This window comes from Podarcis tiliguerta (assembly GCF_965153285.1).
Source record: "Podarcis tiliguerta genome assembly, chromosome: 10".
Taxonomy (NCBI): domain Eukaryota; kingdom Metazoa; phylum Chordata; class Lepidosauria; order Squamata; family Lacertidae; genus Podarcis; species Podarcis tiliguerta.
The window spans coordinates 57,585,477-57,600,300 of record NC_139543.1 but is presented as its reverse complement, the minus strand read 5'-3'; the positions used below and the strand labels follow the sequence as shown (position 1 = coordinate 57,600,300).

Below are 14,824 nucleotides of genomic sequence, written 5' to 3'. Positions count from 1 at the left end.
GAGGAAAGACGCTCACTTTTCACTTCATTCCTCAGATTCCCTGCTTTTTTTTTTCCAATGATGCTGGCTGGCCAGTCACACATGCTGAAAACCACATGGGATGTTGGCTTAGAATGGAGTGATGAACCTTTCTCTCTTGTCAAGGGCCATATTCCCATAATCTGCAGGAGGGTTGCATGCCAGTGGTCTGTGGGGCTGAAGTAAAAATGGGGCCAAAAGTAAGTGGGGCACCCCTTCTCTCCCATCTTTCTCCAATTTCTCTGCTTTCCCCCTTTCCCCTCCTTGTTACCAACATGAAATTAAGATGAGGGATACAGGCATAGAATAACACAAACCTTTCGGTTTAGGACGCTGAATTTAGGCCAGCTCCTGTGTCCTCTTAAAGTAGGAGGTGGGGGTCCTTTTGAGGAATTCTAAGTCCATAGTGAGCAATTACCAAGTCGTTAACAACCGCTTTATCTGATATTTTTTAAATTTTATTTATTTATTTATTTATTTATTTATTTATTTATTTATTTATTTTGCTGCAGGTCACATTTTCAGCTAAACAGTTGGGCATGCTCAGACATTGCTTTTCTCCTATGGGTGTTCCCTGTTGGGAGGTGCCCCACTCCCCCCCCCCCCAAGTTCAGATACAGAACACTGGTACCATCAGTTCTCCATGATTCTTAGATTAGATTAAATTGAGACCCAGGATCTTTGCAAAAACAGGGCTCTAGAGAGATTTAAGATTCTTAAAACATATTGACTCTGAATGCTGGCAAACTTCATGAACTGAGTGTGTGCATGCAAATAAGCTTTCTCTGCCAGGCTGCTACATTTCGCCACCCATGACTATGTGTGTGTATGTTTTAAACTGTGTGTTCCTTTTTCTACCCTGGTAATTATAGGTGGTGCATCTACCGTATTTGCTTTGTGTAATTCACAAAGCTGTCATAGAGATGGCATTGGGTGTGGAAAAATATAGCCCTTCTCTTCTTGGTAACCCTGGGGCCTTGCCCTGTGCAAGTAGACACCAACTGGAAAATTTGTGTAGCTTGGCGCCTACTAACACACACCACTGGATGTAAAATGACATTTCAGCAGCTATCCAAGGCAAGATGAATGATGTGGGTTAGATCTGTAGAAGGTTGACGGTGTGGATGTTTTTGCCTTGCTATGGAGCAAATGGATGGTGGCCATCCTTTTGATCCCTGCCAGCTTCTGTTAAATTACCTCACTTGAATACTATGGGCCTGTTAGGCTGCTGCTATGCCCTGGGATAGAAACAGTCCAGCCCACACTGCTAAGACCTGTGTTGATCCTGTTGCCTTTTAGTGGGGTTTTCACACCTTATGCAGCAGCAATCTAAGCCTGCTATGAAGTCTACACTAAACGGGGAACCACAACCAACCTCAGCTCCCAAAGAAGAATGCCTGCATGATCTCTGTCTTTGTGCTTCACATGTTTGTATTCATGCTTCACATGCTTAGGTGTGTAAGCGTGTTAGGTCTGCATCTGTGGACATAATGGGTGAAGAGACCCTCTATTCTTGAGTTGGAGTTGGGGGGGAGGGCAGCACTCTGCAGTTTTGTTACAGTTGTTGGCATTTGTCTTTCTCAAGAGAGAACGGGGTGCTCCTCTGGCGGTCAAGTCAAACTGCTAGAGAACCACAGTGCCTTCCAAGGCTGCAGAGACCGAGAACTCTTAACTGCTGCCTCCCATTTTGTTTTTGCTGACGTCCCCAGTGGAAGCTCCAGTATCTTTCTCATGAGTTTGTTTTGTTAGGCTCCTAGTTCTGATTTGATACCACTTCCCCATATCTCGGCCCCATAAAGCATTTGTGCAATGATCTTGTACACGTAGATATTAATGGCTGGGTTGATTAACTGCCCGCCCCCCCTTGAGTGGAAGAACCTGTAGAGCTGTCCAGTAGAGCGGGCAGATAATAGCTTGATTGCATCCAGATGGGGTTTCCATGAAACAGTGGCGTAGCTTGCTGCTCGGTGTGCATGCCCTGTGCCTGGGGGTGGGGTAAGCCAAGGCAGGGCATGCTACACGAAGCCTCCAAGAAGTCTGCCCACCACTTCCCCCTCGGCTGTAGGGCGGCTGAGGGGGAGGCAGTGGGCAGAGGCAAGCCCCACGCTGCAGGCCACATGGTAAGTGCTGCCCCCCGTGGTGTGGCACCCCCAGCTATGCCTCTGCCATGAACGCTTTTCATTAATAAGTAATCCTAGGTATTTAAATCTATGTATAGTGGTACCTCGGGTTAAGAACTTAATTCGTTCTGGAGGTCCGTTCTTAACCCGAAGCTGTTCTTAACCTGAGGTACCACTTTAGCTAATGGGGTCTCCCGCTACCTCTGTCCCGTCACCGCACGATTTCTGTTCTCATCCTGAAGCAAAGTTCTTAACCTGACGTACTATTTCTGGGTTAGCGGAGTCTGTAACCTGAAGCGTCTGTAACCTGAAGTGTCTGTAACCTGAAGCGTCTGTAACCCGAGGTACCACTGTATTTGCTTGAGTGTATGACCATCTAATGTCCACTTGGACTGAGTCAGCATTGACTGCCTCAAGACAAAAACATGCAAGGTCCTGCTGGCTGAAAGGCACAGGCAGGGAAACCAATACCTTGGAAACCTGGCAGGCACCTCTGCCTTCCCTTGTAGTTCTCTGGCTTGCTGCCTCCAGAATTCAAGAGCTTTAGGGGTCCAAATATTCCCGGCAGGAGTTAGTGGATGGAAATCACTGAAGCTCCAGGCAGAAGGATGTTTTGAATGCTGTTAATGCGGCTGTAGGGGATGCGGGTGGCGCTGTGTGTAAAAGCCTCAGCGCCTAGGGCTTGCCGATTGAAAGGTCGGCGGTTCGAATCCCCGCGGCGGGGTGCGCTCCCATTGTTCGGTCCCAGCGCCTGCCAACCTAGCAGTTCGAAAGCACTCCCTGGTGCAAGTAGATAAATAGGGACCGCTTACTAGCGGGAAGGTAAACGGCGTTTCCGTGTGCGACTCTGGCTCGCCAGAGCAGCGATGTCACGCTGGCCACGTGACCCGGAAGTGTCTTCGGACAGCGCTGGCCCCCGGCCTCTTGAGTGAGATGGGCGCACAACCCTAGAGTCTGTCAAGACTGGCCCGTACGGGCAGGGGTACCTTTACCTTTAATGCGGCTGTGCCTCTGCCCCCTTTCCCCTGTGTCAGGAAGAGGATTGCACCCACCTACTTTTTAATGTTGCACCCCTGCTGTTAAGAGGCGTCCTAAGATTGAGGCAGCGCATGTAAACGATTGCATCACACAAAGACTGAAAGCTCTACAATACAAGCAAGGGTTTCTTATGGCACCTCACAGGCTAGCAGATTTATTTATGGCAGGAGCTTTGTAGACTAGATCCCACTTCAACAAATGCCTGAATTGTTATCCTTGGGTGAGCAGATAAATCTGCAGACCCACAAGTTCATTGTAGACGGTTGTAAACGGTGGGGTCAAAAGGCCGTGCACTCGATTCCTGGAGATGACATGGCTCTTGGATTTTCTTTGTTTTAAACTCCCTTCCCCTAGTTCCCCAGACACTACATAAGATTCTCTTTCGGCATTCCTGTGTCTGGCAAAGTGGAAAAACAAGAGGAGGACATTTGATGAGCTAAGTTTAGCTTCAGCCTTGCTCCATGGACTTCTGCTGGCACTAAACCGTAGTGTGTTCTTTGCTTTATGCTCTCTGTTGCTATAAAAAGCATTTTGTCAGCAACTGAGGGGGGCGCAAGTGTAACTTGATACACTGAAGTGATTTGGGGATATGTACAGAGAGTCTCTCTGGGAGGACACAAGGCTCTGTGTGCAGGTAGGATGTCTTCAGAGGGCGCTGTCTTTATTCTAGAGTGGCTGATCGGGGAATAATGACTGGTCACTCACTACTTACGTTCGTCAGTCATTTCTCCTGAAAGAGTAATGTTGCCTTTAGCCCAAATCAGCAGCATGAGTGGGAAAATGACTCTCGCATTTGTGATGGTGCTAATGTTGCTCACATTGTGTCACTTTTACCATTGTTGTATATGGTGTGATACAGAATAATATATAAAAGAGACAGGGCATTTTTCTCAAAAATGCATTAACATCTGCCAAAAGTGGTACTTCAGACCATAATGAATAAAGAAGCCACCCATTAAAAAAGTGGGAGGTGTTCAACACTAGTCCTGCTCACAGTAGACCCACTGAAATTAATGAACCTAAGTTATGCCCATTAATTTCAATAATTTGAGCAGGACCAGTGTTGAATACCACCACTTGAGTTAATTGCCCTTCACAACCTTTATTTGCATCTGTTTTTGAGACTAGATTTACCATGGTCATTCAGACTACTCTTAATTCTTTTGTCAATGGTTCATACATGATAGCAGCCACCATACGGTAACCGTGGAGCGTGCGCAGGGCTGCCTCTGGGCTTCTGGTTAGGTCCATGGAAGTGCTATTTGTGTTGATTGTTTCTCTGTGCCAGCCTTTGTCAAGGTAGTGCCCTCCAGCTGTGCTGGCTGGAGCTGATGGGAGTTGTAGTCCAAAACACTGGGAGGTCATCATGTCTGCTGTATGCAGATAGTGTCCATAGGGCAACAGGTTTCTGTGATGATGGTGACCCTGTTTTGATCCACCACTGTGTAAATTGCAGCATGGAATGGTGGTATTTCACACAAATAGGGCTTCCTTCTGAGTCAGCCTGTCTGTTCCCCCTACGCCTTGGGTAGAGATTTTATGGCGCCTGTCATCCTGTGTGAATGTGCCCTTATCGTGTAAGTAAGCCCCAGGGGGAGATGCCTGCTTATTGCTTCAACTCCTAAATAATGTCACTTGACGTAGTGTTGGCAAATGTGCAACAAGCAAAACACTCCAGAGAGAACTGACACATTGGAATGGCAAGAAGCATAATTTGTGAAAATTTGCCTTGGCTTACTCACTGCCAGGGGGTGAGAAAACAAGAATATGAAGTTGAATTTGAGTTAAAGCCATATCTCCATTCCAGCAAAAATGCATTTTATTTTTAAAAATCATATTAGCTTGTAGGAGCTGTGCCCCTTAGAAGCATACTTTCTATCTATCTTCCTTTTTATCTGGAGATTGGATGTGTTGCTCTGGTGTGGATAGGAATATCAGCCTATGGTAGCAAAGACAAGGCCTGCTAATGGAGGTAGATGGATGTGGCGGCCGATGAAAACAGTTGCTCTGGAATGCTGGTCCCATTTATGGTGTTGTAATATGATAAGTGTGACATCCAGATTTCAGCGTTTTACTTATTTAAATAAGTCTTTTTAAGTCCAAACCATCACACTTGGGGAGGAAACCTCCATTCTCATTTGGGCAAATTGTGCATGAAACTCCTCCTGGTAAGAAGATTGTGGCCCTTTATATCAGATACAATCCTCTCTGCAAAACCTAAGGGTAGGCAACCAGTTCCATGTGGTTTGACAATTGGAGCAGAATGCAGTGGTCAGGGTGCTGGCTGGGAACATACTATACCACATCTTACAGGTCAACACTGGTTGCCGGTGTGCTCCCAAGCCCAGTTCAAGGTGCATATATTGACATTGAAAACTTTAAAGGATTTGGGCCCCAAATATCTCAAGGACTTCTGCCTCGCACATAGATTTGCCTGAGTGTTGACAGGGGAGGCCCTGCTGCCAAGTTCAGGAAAGGATCTTTTCTGTGGTGGCTTTCAGATGGTAGAATGCCCAGGTGCAGCTGGCATTGTCACTGTTCAAAGTTGGGTGAAGATTTACCTTTTTTTGCACAGGCTTTTAGGGATGAAATGTATTACATGGCTATTGTACTCAGCAGTATGTAACCTACCTTGGGACCACATGGTGAAGGGTGGCCTATAATTTCCTTTGAATAAGTAATCTTGCTACTATCTATGAAGGGCATTAAATCATTCTCTCCCCTGATTATTGCAAGTTCTACTCATGGTTTCTGAGACTTACATTCACTTTCAGTTGTATCTTTGCAGCTTTCAGGACTTAGGAACATAAGAAGACCCTGCCAGCTCAGGCCAGTGGTCCATCTAGCCCAGCATCCTCTTCCTGCAGTGGCCAACCAGATGCGTGTGGGAAGCCCTCTAGGAGGACCCAAATGCAAGAGCTCTTTCCTCTCTTGCAGTTTTTAGCACCTGGTATTCAGAAGCATTACTGCCTCTTGACTGTGGAGGTAGAACATAGACAATCATGGCTAGTAGCCATTGATGACCTTTATCTCTGTGAATTTGTCTAATCCTCTGCTTAAGCTGTTCCAAGTTGGTGGACACCACTGCTTGTTGTGGGAGGAAATTCCATAGTTTAACTGTGCAGTTCTTACATTTAAAATATATATATACAAGTAATTATCTTGGGTCATGATATACATGGTATATTCATACCCCTGCCCATTGTGAATAGCTGCCTTTGTAGTTGGGTCACTAGGCCATGGCGTATTAGTTTTGGCAACATACCTGAAGAGTTCTCTCTTCAGTAGTTCTCTTCTTATGTGTATTCTTTGTCCTTCTCCAGGTGCTGTACCTTGTGTTGAATGAGTGTTAAATCAGTGGTGTGCCAACATTCCCGTCTTATTAAATCTGAACACTGCTGCGTTCCTGGGGCATTGTGCTTGTTGGTTTCACATTACAATTATGAGATTTATTTATTTTTAATCTCTGCTTTAAGGCCTACTAGTTTTCTCTGTTCCATAGAAAACTGAAAGGGCATAGGGATGTATCGTGTCTTGTGATACACTGGGAATTAACTGGGTCTTAAACACTTGGAAACAAATAAAATTAATTGTTTATCAGCTTTCTTAGCATAAACGATCCCTTTTTTTTGCTGGGGGAGGGGAGGTGCTTAAAGAATACTACATGTTTTGAATGTTTTTGTGGGCTTGGAGTTTGGAGTGGGAATGGGATTGCTTTAATGACTTGCGCCGCAACCCCAGAGTTGTCTGCGACTGGACTTAACTGTCAGGGGTCCTTTACCTTTTTATTGTGTAACTATTATTGCACATTGTTTTATTTCAGAGCCATTTTGCAGGGTAGACCTCAATGGCAAACTTGACCACATCAGAGCCATTTGGGGCCCTGGATAGGACAAAGCCGACCCCATGGGCTCTGTCCTCCAGCATTTGCTTTATAGATTCTGATGATTCTTAACCAGATGTTCCCTTGATAGGGAAATTAACTATGAGCTCACTTATAGATCCTTATAGGAAAACTGTTCAATTTTCACTCCTAAGCTGAATTTGCATGATAAAATCTTGGTTTATTAAAACCAGTGGCGTAGCGTGGGGGGTGCAGGGGGGCCCGGCCGCACCGGGCGCAACATCTGGGGGTTAGGGTTAGGGGGCACAAATCCACGGGTTAGGGGGCGCAAATCTACGGGTTAGGGGGCGCAAATTACTTGCCTTGCCCCGGGTGCTGACAACCCACGCTACGCCACTGATTAAAACAGAATATGAGCAAGCTTTCTTCTGTACTCGGTTCATTTGCCCCAGCCTTGTTTCTCTCTTCACGTGAGTGGAGAAACAAGCCAGGAAGCCAAAGTTAATTATACCCTCCCATTGTATGGAAATTAGGTTTATGTTTTGGGGCTCTATAACAAATAATTATAATGATGATGATGTTGATGTTATTTATACCCTGCCCACCTGGCTGGATTTCCCCAGCCACTCTGGGTGGCTTCCAGCACATATAAAAACATAATAAAACCTCACAGATTAAAAACTTCCTGATACTGGGGAGCCTCCATGGATACGATACAAAAGACTTCCTGATTCAGACAGTCTTCTTCCATGAGTTGGAAGGCAACAGAAATAGCAACAAGGAACTGTGGAGCTTGGGCACTTGACCCCCAAGACCCCTTTTGCTTTTCACCCTTCTTACATAGAAAGTGTTAAATCTTTCCACCCTTTCAGAATAATTGCGAGGGTGGGGGGAATGCTGTTTGACTGTGAGTACAGAGGATTATAGCTAACCCTTTATGGTTTTGAAGATAGGCTTGAAAAGTTGTGTGGACAATGCTTCGTGGAACCCAGGATGGGGCAGCACATTGAGCAGAATTTCTAACCATCAGGAATGGGGCCTCAGTGGTTGTTCAGTTCCATGGAGCTCTCTGCATCGGACAGAGTTAAGCAGATCTATGTCAACTGCTTAAGCTGCACCACTTTTTACAGACCAGTGACATGTGTTTGTGTGGATTCACTGACCTGTCTTTTGCTTTTCTAGGTTAATAATGTATGTGGATTAAAACAAGCGACTGTTGATGAGTGAAATAGCTGACAAGAAGGCAGGCAGACTGGAAGGGGGCAGCTGCCAATGCGCCAAGGAGGGCCAGCCGCTCAGCTGGAAGCATGGAGGAAAGGAGTAATGAGAAGATGAACCAGGCCCATGTCCTCTTTGACCGATTTGTCCAGGCCTCGACCTGCAAAGGGACTCTCAAAGCCTTCCAGGAGCTCTGTGATTTTCTAGAGCTGAAGCCCAAAGACTATCGTACTTTCTACCACAAGCTCAAGTCCAAGCTTAATTACTGGAAAGCCAAAGCCCTTTGGGCCAAGTTGGATAAGAGAGGCTGCCACAAGGACTACAAGAAGGGGAAAGTATGCGCCAACACGAAGGTGGGCATTGACAAGCAGGGTTGCATTAGGTTTACCTATACGGTATATATGAAAATGGCCTTTAGCTGTATGCAGTTACATGTAGATGAGCCTGTGATGCTGGCTAGTATTTTCCATGTGGCTCTTGCTGTTTATCCCTGCTAAGCTGAACAATAATCTCAATGCAACGTGCAGCTGGGCTACACAGAGTGCTGCAGCTGGTACGATTATACTACATGTTTAAGCAAGATTACTTGTTGCTTTGTGTGGAAGCCTTAGGAATCTCCTCCTAAAACATTATCACTAAAAAAATCACAGCTATAATTTAAAACCTGCAGAAAATTAAAACTGCAATACAATAGACTAAAGCAAATTAGAACTCTTACAGACTTTTAAAACACCTGGGTAGTCTTTTCTAAATAAGATTGCCTTTAGCAGGTGCTGCAGAGAGTATAGTGAAGGAACCTGCTTGATATAAAAAATTGATTCTGATCCTCATGAAAAACTCTTCAAGTTCAAATGACCAGATTTTATTTATGAAAAGTATAAACTTCAGTTACAATCTATTTAAATTTCCAGTTAGTTTCTTAAAATTGCTGATCACCTTGTTCTAAACGTCCCGATTTTGTCAGCTAATCGCCTGCTAACCCTTGGTGGTTTTTCAAAACAAACAGATACCACCAATAAATAATCTGCTTAAAACTTGTATTTAGCAGTATGATGTAAGGCTGGGAAGCTGCTGGCAGCTGTGTTTAGTTGGGCTGTTTCATCTGCAGAAACGGCATGTTCCCAAAGATCAACACTGTTCACAGTGTGCTTTGCAGCGTCCATCTCTTGTTAACACTGCCTGTGCTTCATCTTTGCTACCCTGGCTTTGACCTTATCTTTTCTGTCCTGGCTGTTTGGTGGCTTAGTGATATCGCTTCCTAATATATTTCTTGGAGCAGGCAAGAATTCCCATTGTAGCTTCTGAGTGATTTCCCCATTTGCTATGCCAGTGACAGGATTCCAACAGCCACCAGCACTCAGTTGTTACTTGTGTGAATATTCATTTGTATTCTGCTCTTCCTCCAAAGGTCTCGGGGATGAACATGTGAGTGTTCTGGTTTTGTTGGTTTGATTGTTTTGTTTCGTATCATTTTTGCAACACTGTGAGCTAGGTGAGGACAGAGGGACTTACAGTGGGCAACCCACTTAGTCTGCATGTGCAGCTGAAAGAGGAGGTAGACCTTTGAGGCAGTTGTACCATTTCAGGTTGCATGCACAGATCACATTTCTTAATACTACCCTTTATGAAAATTTGCTGTAAATAGAAACTAGCACAGTAGAGAATGAAGTTGGCATAGAATCTCTGCAGGGGCAGCAACATGACTATCTTCCCCTCCCAAACACAGCTTAGAATGTGGGCATGGATTCCAGAGTGGCCGTTCATGGAGGGTTACTGTGGCTTCTTGATGGTGTCAGGAACTATAGCGGCAGCTTAGTGCAGGCACCCCCAACCTTCAGCCCTCCAGATGTTTTGGACTACAATTCCCATCATCCCTGACCACTGGTCCTGTTAGCTAGGGATCATGGGAGTTGTAGGCCAAAACATCTGGAAGGCTGCAGGTTGGGGATGCCTGGCTTGGTGTTTGTCTGCAACTGGGAAATCCAGTTTTGAATCCCCACTCAGCCATTAAGCTCACAAAGTGTGCTTCCCCTACTTCGCAGGGTTGTTTTGAGGATAAAGTGAAGGGACTATGTACACACCAGCTTGAGCACCTAGAGGAAAAGTGGGGTGTACATGTAATGGCATTTTAATAAATCTGATTTGGGAATGGAGGGGAATTAGAAAGTGAACTTGTTCTGAGATTTGAGCAGAACTTTGGTAGAGGTCTTACTCAGAACATGAGATAGTTTTAATTGGAGGTGGCAGGGGTTGAATTTGTGGCCTTCGGCACGCAGAGTGCATGCTCCACCCCTGAATCATGCCCCTGTCCAAATATTATGATAGTGGAGTCAAATGCTGAAGTGGAGGAACTATTATGCGTAGGGAATCCAAGCACTGCTTTTGCTGAATCCTGTGTAGACAAAAGCTGCTTTGGAAAACTGTAAGCTGGTTTGTGTGTATTTTCTAAGGCATACCGCCATGCAGGTAACCTGATTTGGTTCTGCGGAACCATTTCATATTAGGAAAAGACTGAAAACTTGACGTTGCCTGACACAAATCTGAAGTGATTCCTGATGAGGAAGGCTGGCTTTGTGTCACTCCTGTGTATTTCCACTGAAATTGTGGTGATCGTCCTATAGCCAGAAGTGTAGAAAGTGCACTTGAGTATCTTTCAATGTCTTCCTGGATTTTGTTGCATTTCAGTGAACAAATGCCATATAAACCTCCCCCCTCCCCCGTCCAGACTTGGAAGTTTGAATTTTGGAATCATCTTTATACAATGACGTATAAAACTGTTGCCTCTCTTGCAGTGTCTCATCATTGGGGCTGGACCCTGCGGCCTTCGAACAGCCATTGACCTATCCTTTCTAGGAGCAAAGGTGGTGGTGATAGAAAAGCGTGATGCCTTCTCCCGCAACAATGTTCTGCATCTGTGGCCATTTACCATACATGACTTGCGGGGCCTTGGCGCCAAAAAATTCTATGGCAAATTCTGTGCAGGAGCCATCGACCATATCAGTAAGTGGTGCCATTCTTGGTTATCACAAATTATATATATCCTTAGATGGGGCTGAGGAGGGTGGTGTGTGTGTCTGAGATGGCTGCGATCCAGATAATTTTGACATAGAAAATTACTTGCCCGCCACAATAGTATTTATTAACTTTCTCATATTTAGGCTTGGGTTGGAGGAAGGAAGGGGGCTAGAGTTGAGGTTGGTGGGTGTGGGAGCAACATGTCCCCTGCCAGATAGTGAGTTTTCCTTCTACAGCCCTTCAAATCCTTCCGTGCACTTGTATTCTCAGAAATTCCACTGAGTTAATTCAGGCATACTTCCAAGAAAATCTGCATAGGATTTCTGTCCTTGGAATTTTTTTAATGTATTGATACAGCAGCAACCAATGTATGTAGCTGTACACAGATAACACATGTAAGTTCATTAAGAGCAGCAGCCTGTCTTTGTTGACAGATAATAATCACAAGTCTCTAGCAAGCAGGTGGGTAGTTACTTGCATGGCTGTATAAATTGCCACAAGGTGAGTTTGTTTTTCAATTGCTCCCTGTGGGGAGAGGTACTATTGTCACATGAGAGAAGAAATGTTTTAATGAGTCTCCCTGGTAAAAAAGCAGATCATAGTAGATCAAGTACGTTCAGCAAAGAAGTTCACCATAGCAAAATTATAGTTCTTTGCCTCTGATTTCCTATCCACTTTCTTTTGTACAGTCTCATTTGATCGCAATCCAGACGCTTTAATCTTTAAAGTTCTGCTGCTGATAGTCATCCGGGAAGCATCTAGGGTTGCTTTCAGTCACTTCATTGACTATTGGGTTATATTTTTAGGTTACAAAGCTCTTTGGAGGGGATTGATGGTAACATTAGTGTCAGGCCTTGGTAATGCGTTAGTGCCAATCAGCAGGTTTCACGTTAAGTACTTCTTGTCATTTTCATTGTCTGTCCCTCTGTCTTGCAGGTATTCGTCAGCTCCAGCTGATACTCTTGAAAGTCTCCTTAATCCTGGGTGTTGAGATCCATGTCAATGTGGAATTCCAGGGGCTGCTGTACCCTCCTGAGGACCAGGAGAATGAGAGTAAGTAGAGTTGGGATGAGCAGCAGTATCTGGAAGAGTAAAGATGAAGGCGTGTATTGTTCTGCTGGTGGCGCCTGAGAGTTGGTTCTTGCATTGTCATAGTGTCACGGGCTGCTTCAGTAATGCATGTAATGGGGAAACCCCCGAGGGAGGCAAGTTAAGGTGCAATAAACTTTCCACACCAGTTTTGCTAGGCTCAGTGAAATGTTATCTGGTATCGTTGTGCTAAAATGTTACTAACATGCAGAATTTATTCATAGGAATAGGTTGGCGTGCACAAGTTCACCCGAAAACGCATCCTGTGTCAGAGTACGAGTTTGATGTCATCATTGGAGGAGATGGAAGGAGGAACACATTGGAAGGTAGCTGCTACTGGTGTTTATAGCAGTGTGGAGTCAGCACCTCTAGTTTCTGCTCAGCTATGCACCCCCAACCACTTTCTTGCAAGTCTTCCAGGAGGACACATTATTGAAATAAATTATGTTGGATGTGGGGACCATGGTTGAGTGATGGAATGTACACTTTTTATGTAGAAGCAGAGCTGGTCCAAAACTTTTTGCTGCCTGAGGCAGAGCAGCTAATGCTGGCCCTCGCTATGACAAGGTGCATAATACCCAAGAGTAGTCAAGTTGCTTGGCCACCTGAGGCAGGAAATCCCACAAGCACTGCTAAATATACTACAATAATGACACATTAAGTGACGAACAATTTGCTGCCCTTTCATGTCACCCCACAATCATCTGCCTTAGGTGGCTGCCTCATCCTACCTAATGAGAGGGCCGGCCCTATGCAGAAGATGCCAGATTGTGTTTAGGTAGCATCTCTCTCCTCTTGACATATCTCCTCTTGACATCTCTTGAGAGCTGTTTTCAGTCTGAGTAGATGGCACTGGCTACATGGACTACTGGTTTGATTCAGTATAAGGAAGTGTTGTGTGTTCATGTGTGCTGAGTTGCTAGACCTGGATCATCCGGCTTGCCTTGTTTATGCTCTGGTGAAGCATTTTCATACTCAGCAGCTGCTAACCAGTCAAACTGCTGAAAAAGACACTTTCACTCCCCTTGACAATATTTTTTTTTGGGGGGGGGGGATTTGACCTAAGGAAACTCCTGCCAACCAATGCTCCTGCCACCGTAAATTTGTTAATCTGTAAGGTGCCTCTGTGATTTTCGCCTGTTGCAGCAGAAGCACAGTTTGGCTACTTTGATCAAGTTACCGCTTAATCACACTGGTCATGCAACAAGGTGTATCATACATTGTATTAAGCCACAAGAAGAGAGTTTTATTTGCACCCAGTCAGAGATAGAGGGAAAATGGAGGGTGAAAACGTCCTCCTCCTCATGTGGGCTGATGATCCCCTTGCTTGTTCACGGTATTCCCACTGTACTAAGTTACTACTTGGTACATTGTCTGCAACTATAGTGGGGGAAAGTAACATAGGAAGCAACTTTGAGGACATGCATTACATAGTTAGTAGGTGCTTTAGTTGAGATTCCTGCATTGAAGGGGGCTGATGGCCCGCAGGCCTCCCTTCCAACTCTACATTTTTATGGTTCTATACCCAGAATGGACTGTGAAAGGCCCATATAAAAGTTTTATTGCACACTTAGTGAAATGAATGTATCTGCCCCTAATTATAAGAAATACGTTAGATATACTATTGTAGGTGCTGACTCTGGTGAATGAAACAACTCAGTCTTTGGGCAGCTGAGTAAAGTCCAGGTCTCTTGTTTTAATCCAGTTTTTTCTACTACTCCCATGTGGCCGCTGCTTCCATTGACAACACTTCCATTATCAAGACACCCCTGAGCCTATTTAATTGGCACTTTTGTTGTCGCAGTGAGACCTTTGAACCGCATGCCTTTTTTTGTTGTCCCTTATAGGGTTTCGACGAAAGGAATTCCGTGGCAAGCTGGCAATTGCCATTACGGCAAACTTCATCAACCGCAATACAACAGCGGAAGCCAAAGTTGAAGAGATAAGTGGTGTGGCCTTTATATTCAACCAGAAATTCTTCCAGGATCTACGAGAAGCTACAGGTTTGTAGAAGTAGTCCAAACACGAGAATTATTTCTAACACCATTATAAACAAAAGAGGTGACAGAGGGCACCCCTGTCTCATACCCTTCGAGATTTCAAAAGAGTCAGTTAAGTTGTTGTTAATAATCAATTTGGCTCTTTGATGTGAATAGATTGCTTTTATTCCTTCCAGGAATGTGCCCTCTATCCCCGCTGTTTCCATACATTTTATTAAAAATTGCCAGGATACATTATCGAAAGCCTTTTCGGCATCAGTAAACATTAATAACGCGGGAATTTCATTTTTACATTCTAGATATTCGATAATATTTATTATGTGCCTTATATTATCTTTTAATTGCCTATTGGGTAGAAATCCGGCTTGATCGTTATGAATAAAATTGACTAAGCACTTTTTGAACCGATTTGCCATTTCTCCTGCAAAAAAAATATAATCATTATTTAATAATGATATCAGTCTGTAATTCTTAATATTGAG

At 44.6% G+C, this 14,824-nt stretch overlaps 1 protein-coding gene across 50 annotated transcripts in view; it reads left to right on the top strand.

The window, feature by feature from the left end:
- Nucleotides 1-14,824, top strand: part of MICAL3 (microtubule associated monooxygenase, calponin and LIM domain containing 3) — a 190,375-nt gene that overhangs the window by 70,280 nt on the left and 105,271 nt on the right. For all 50 annotated transcript variants that reach the window (XM_083401661.1, XM_083401660.1, XM_083401663.1 and 47 more), the window contains exons 2-6: nt 8,203-8,591; nt 11,031-11,238; nt 12,190-12,306; nt 12,567-12,668; nt 14,190-14,345. In XM_083401661.1, coding sequence (XP_083257787.1) covers nt 8,328-8,591; nt 11,031-11,238; nt 12,190-12,306; nt 12,567-12,668; nt 14,190-14,345 — 847 coding nt within the window. In that variant the 5' untranslated portion in view covers nt 8,203-8,327. The remainder of the gene's footprint in view (nt 1-8,202; nt 8,592-11,030; nt 11,239-12,189; nt 12,307-12,566; nt 12,669-14,189; nt 14,346-14,824) is intronic.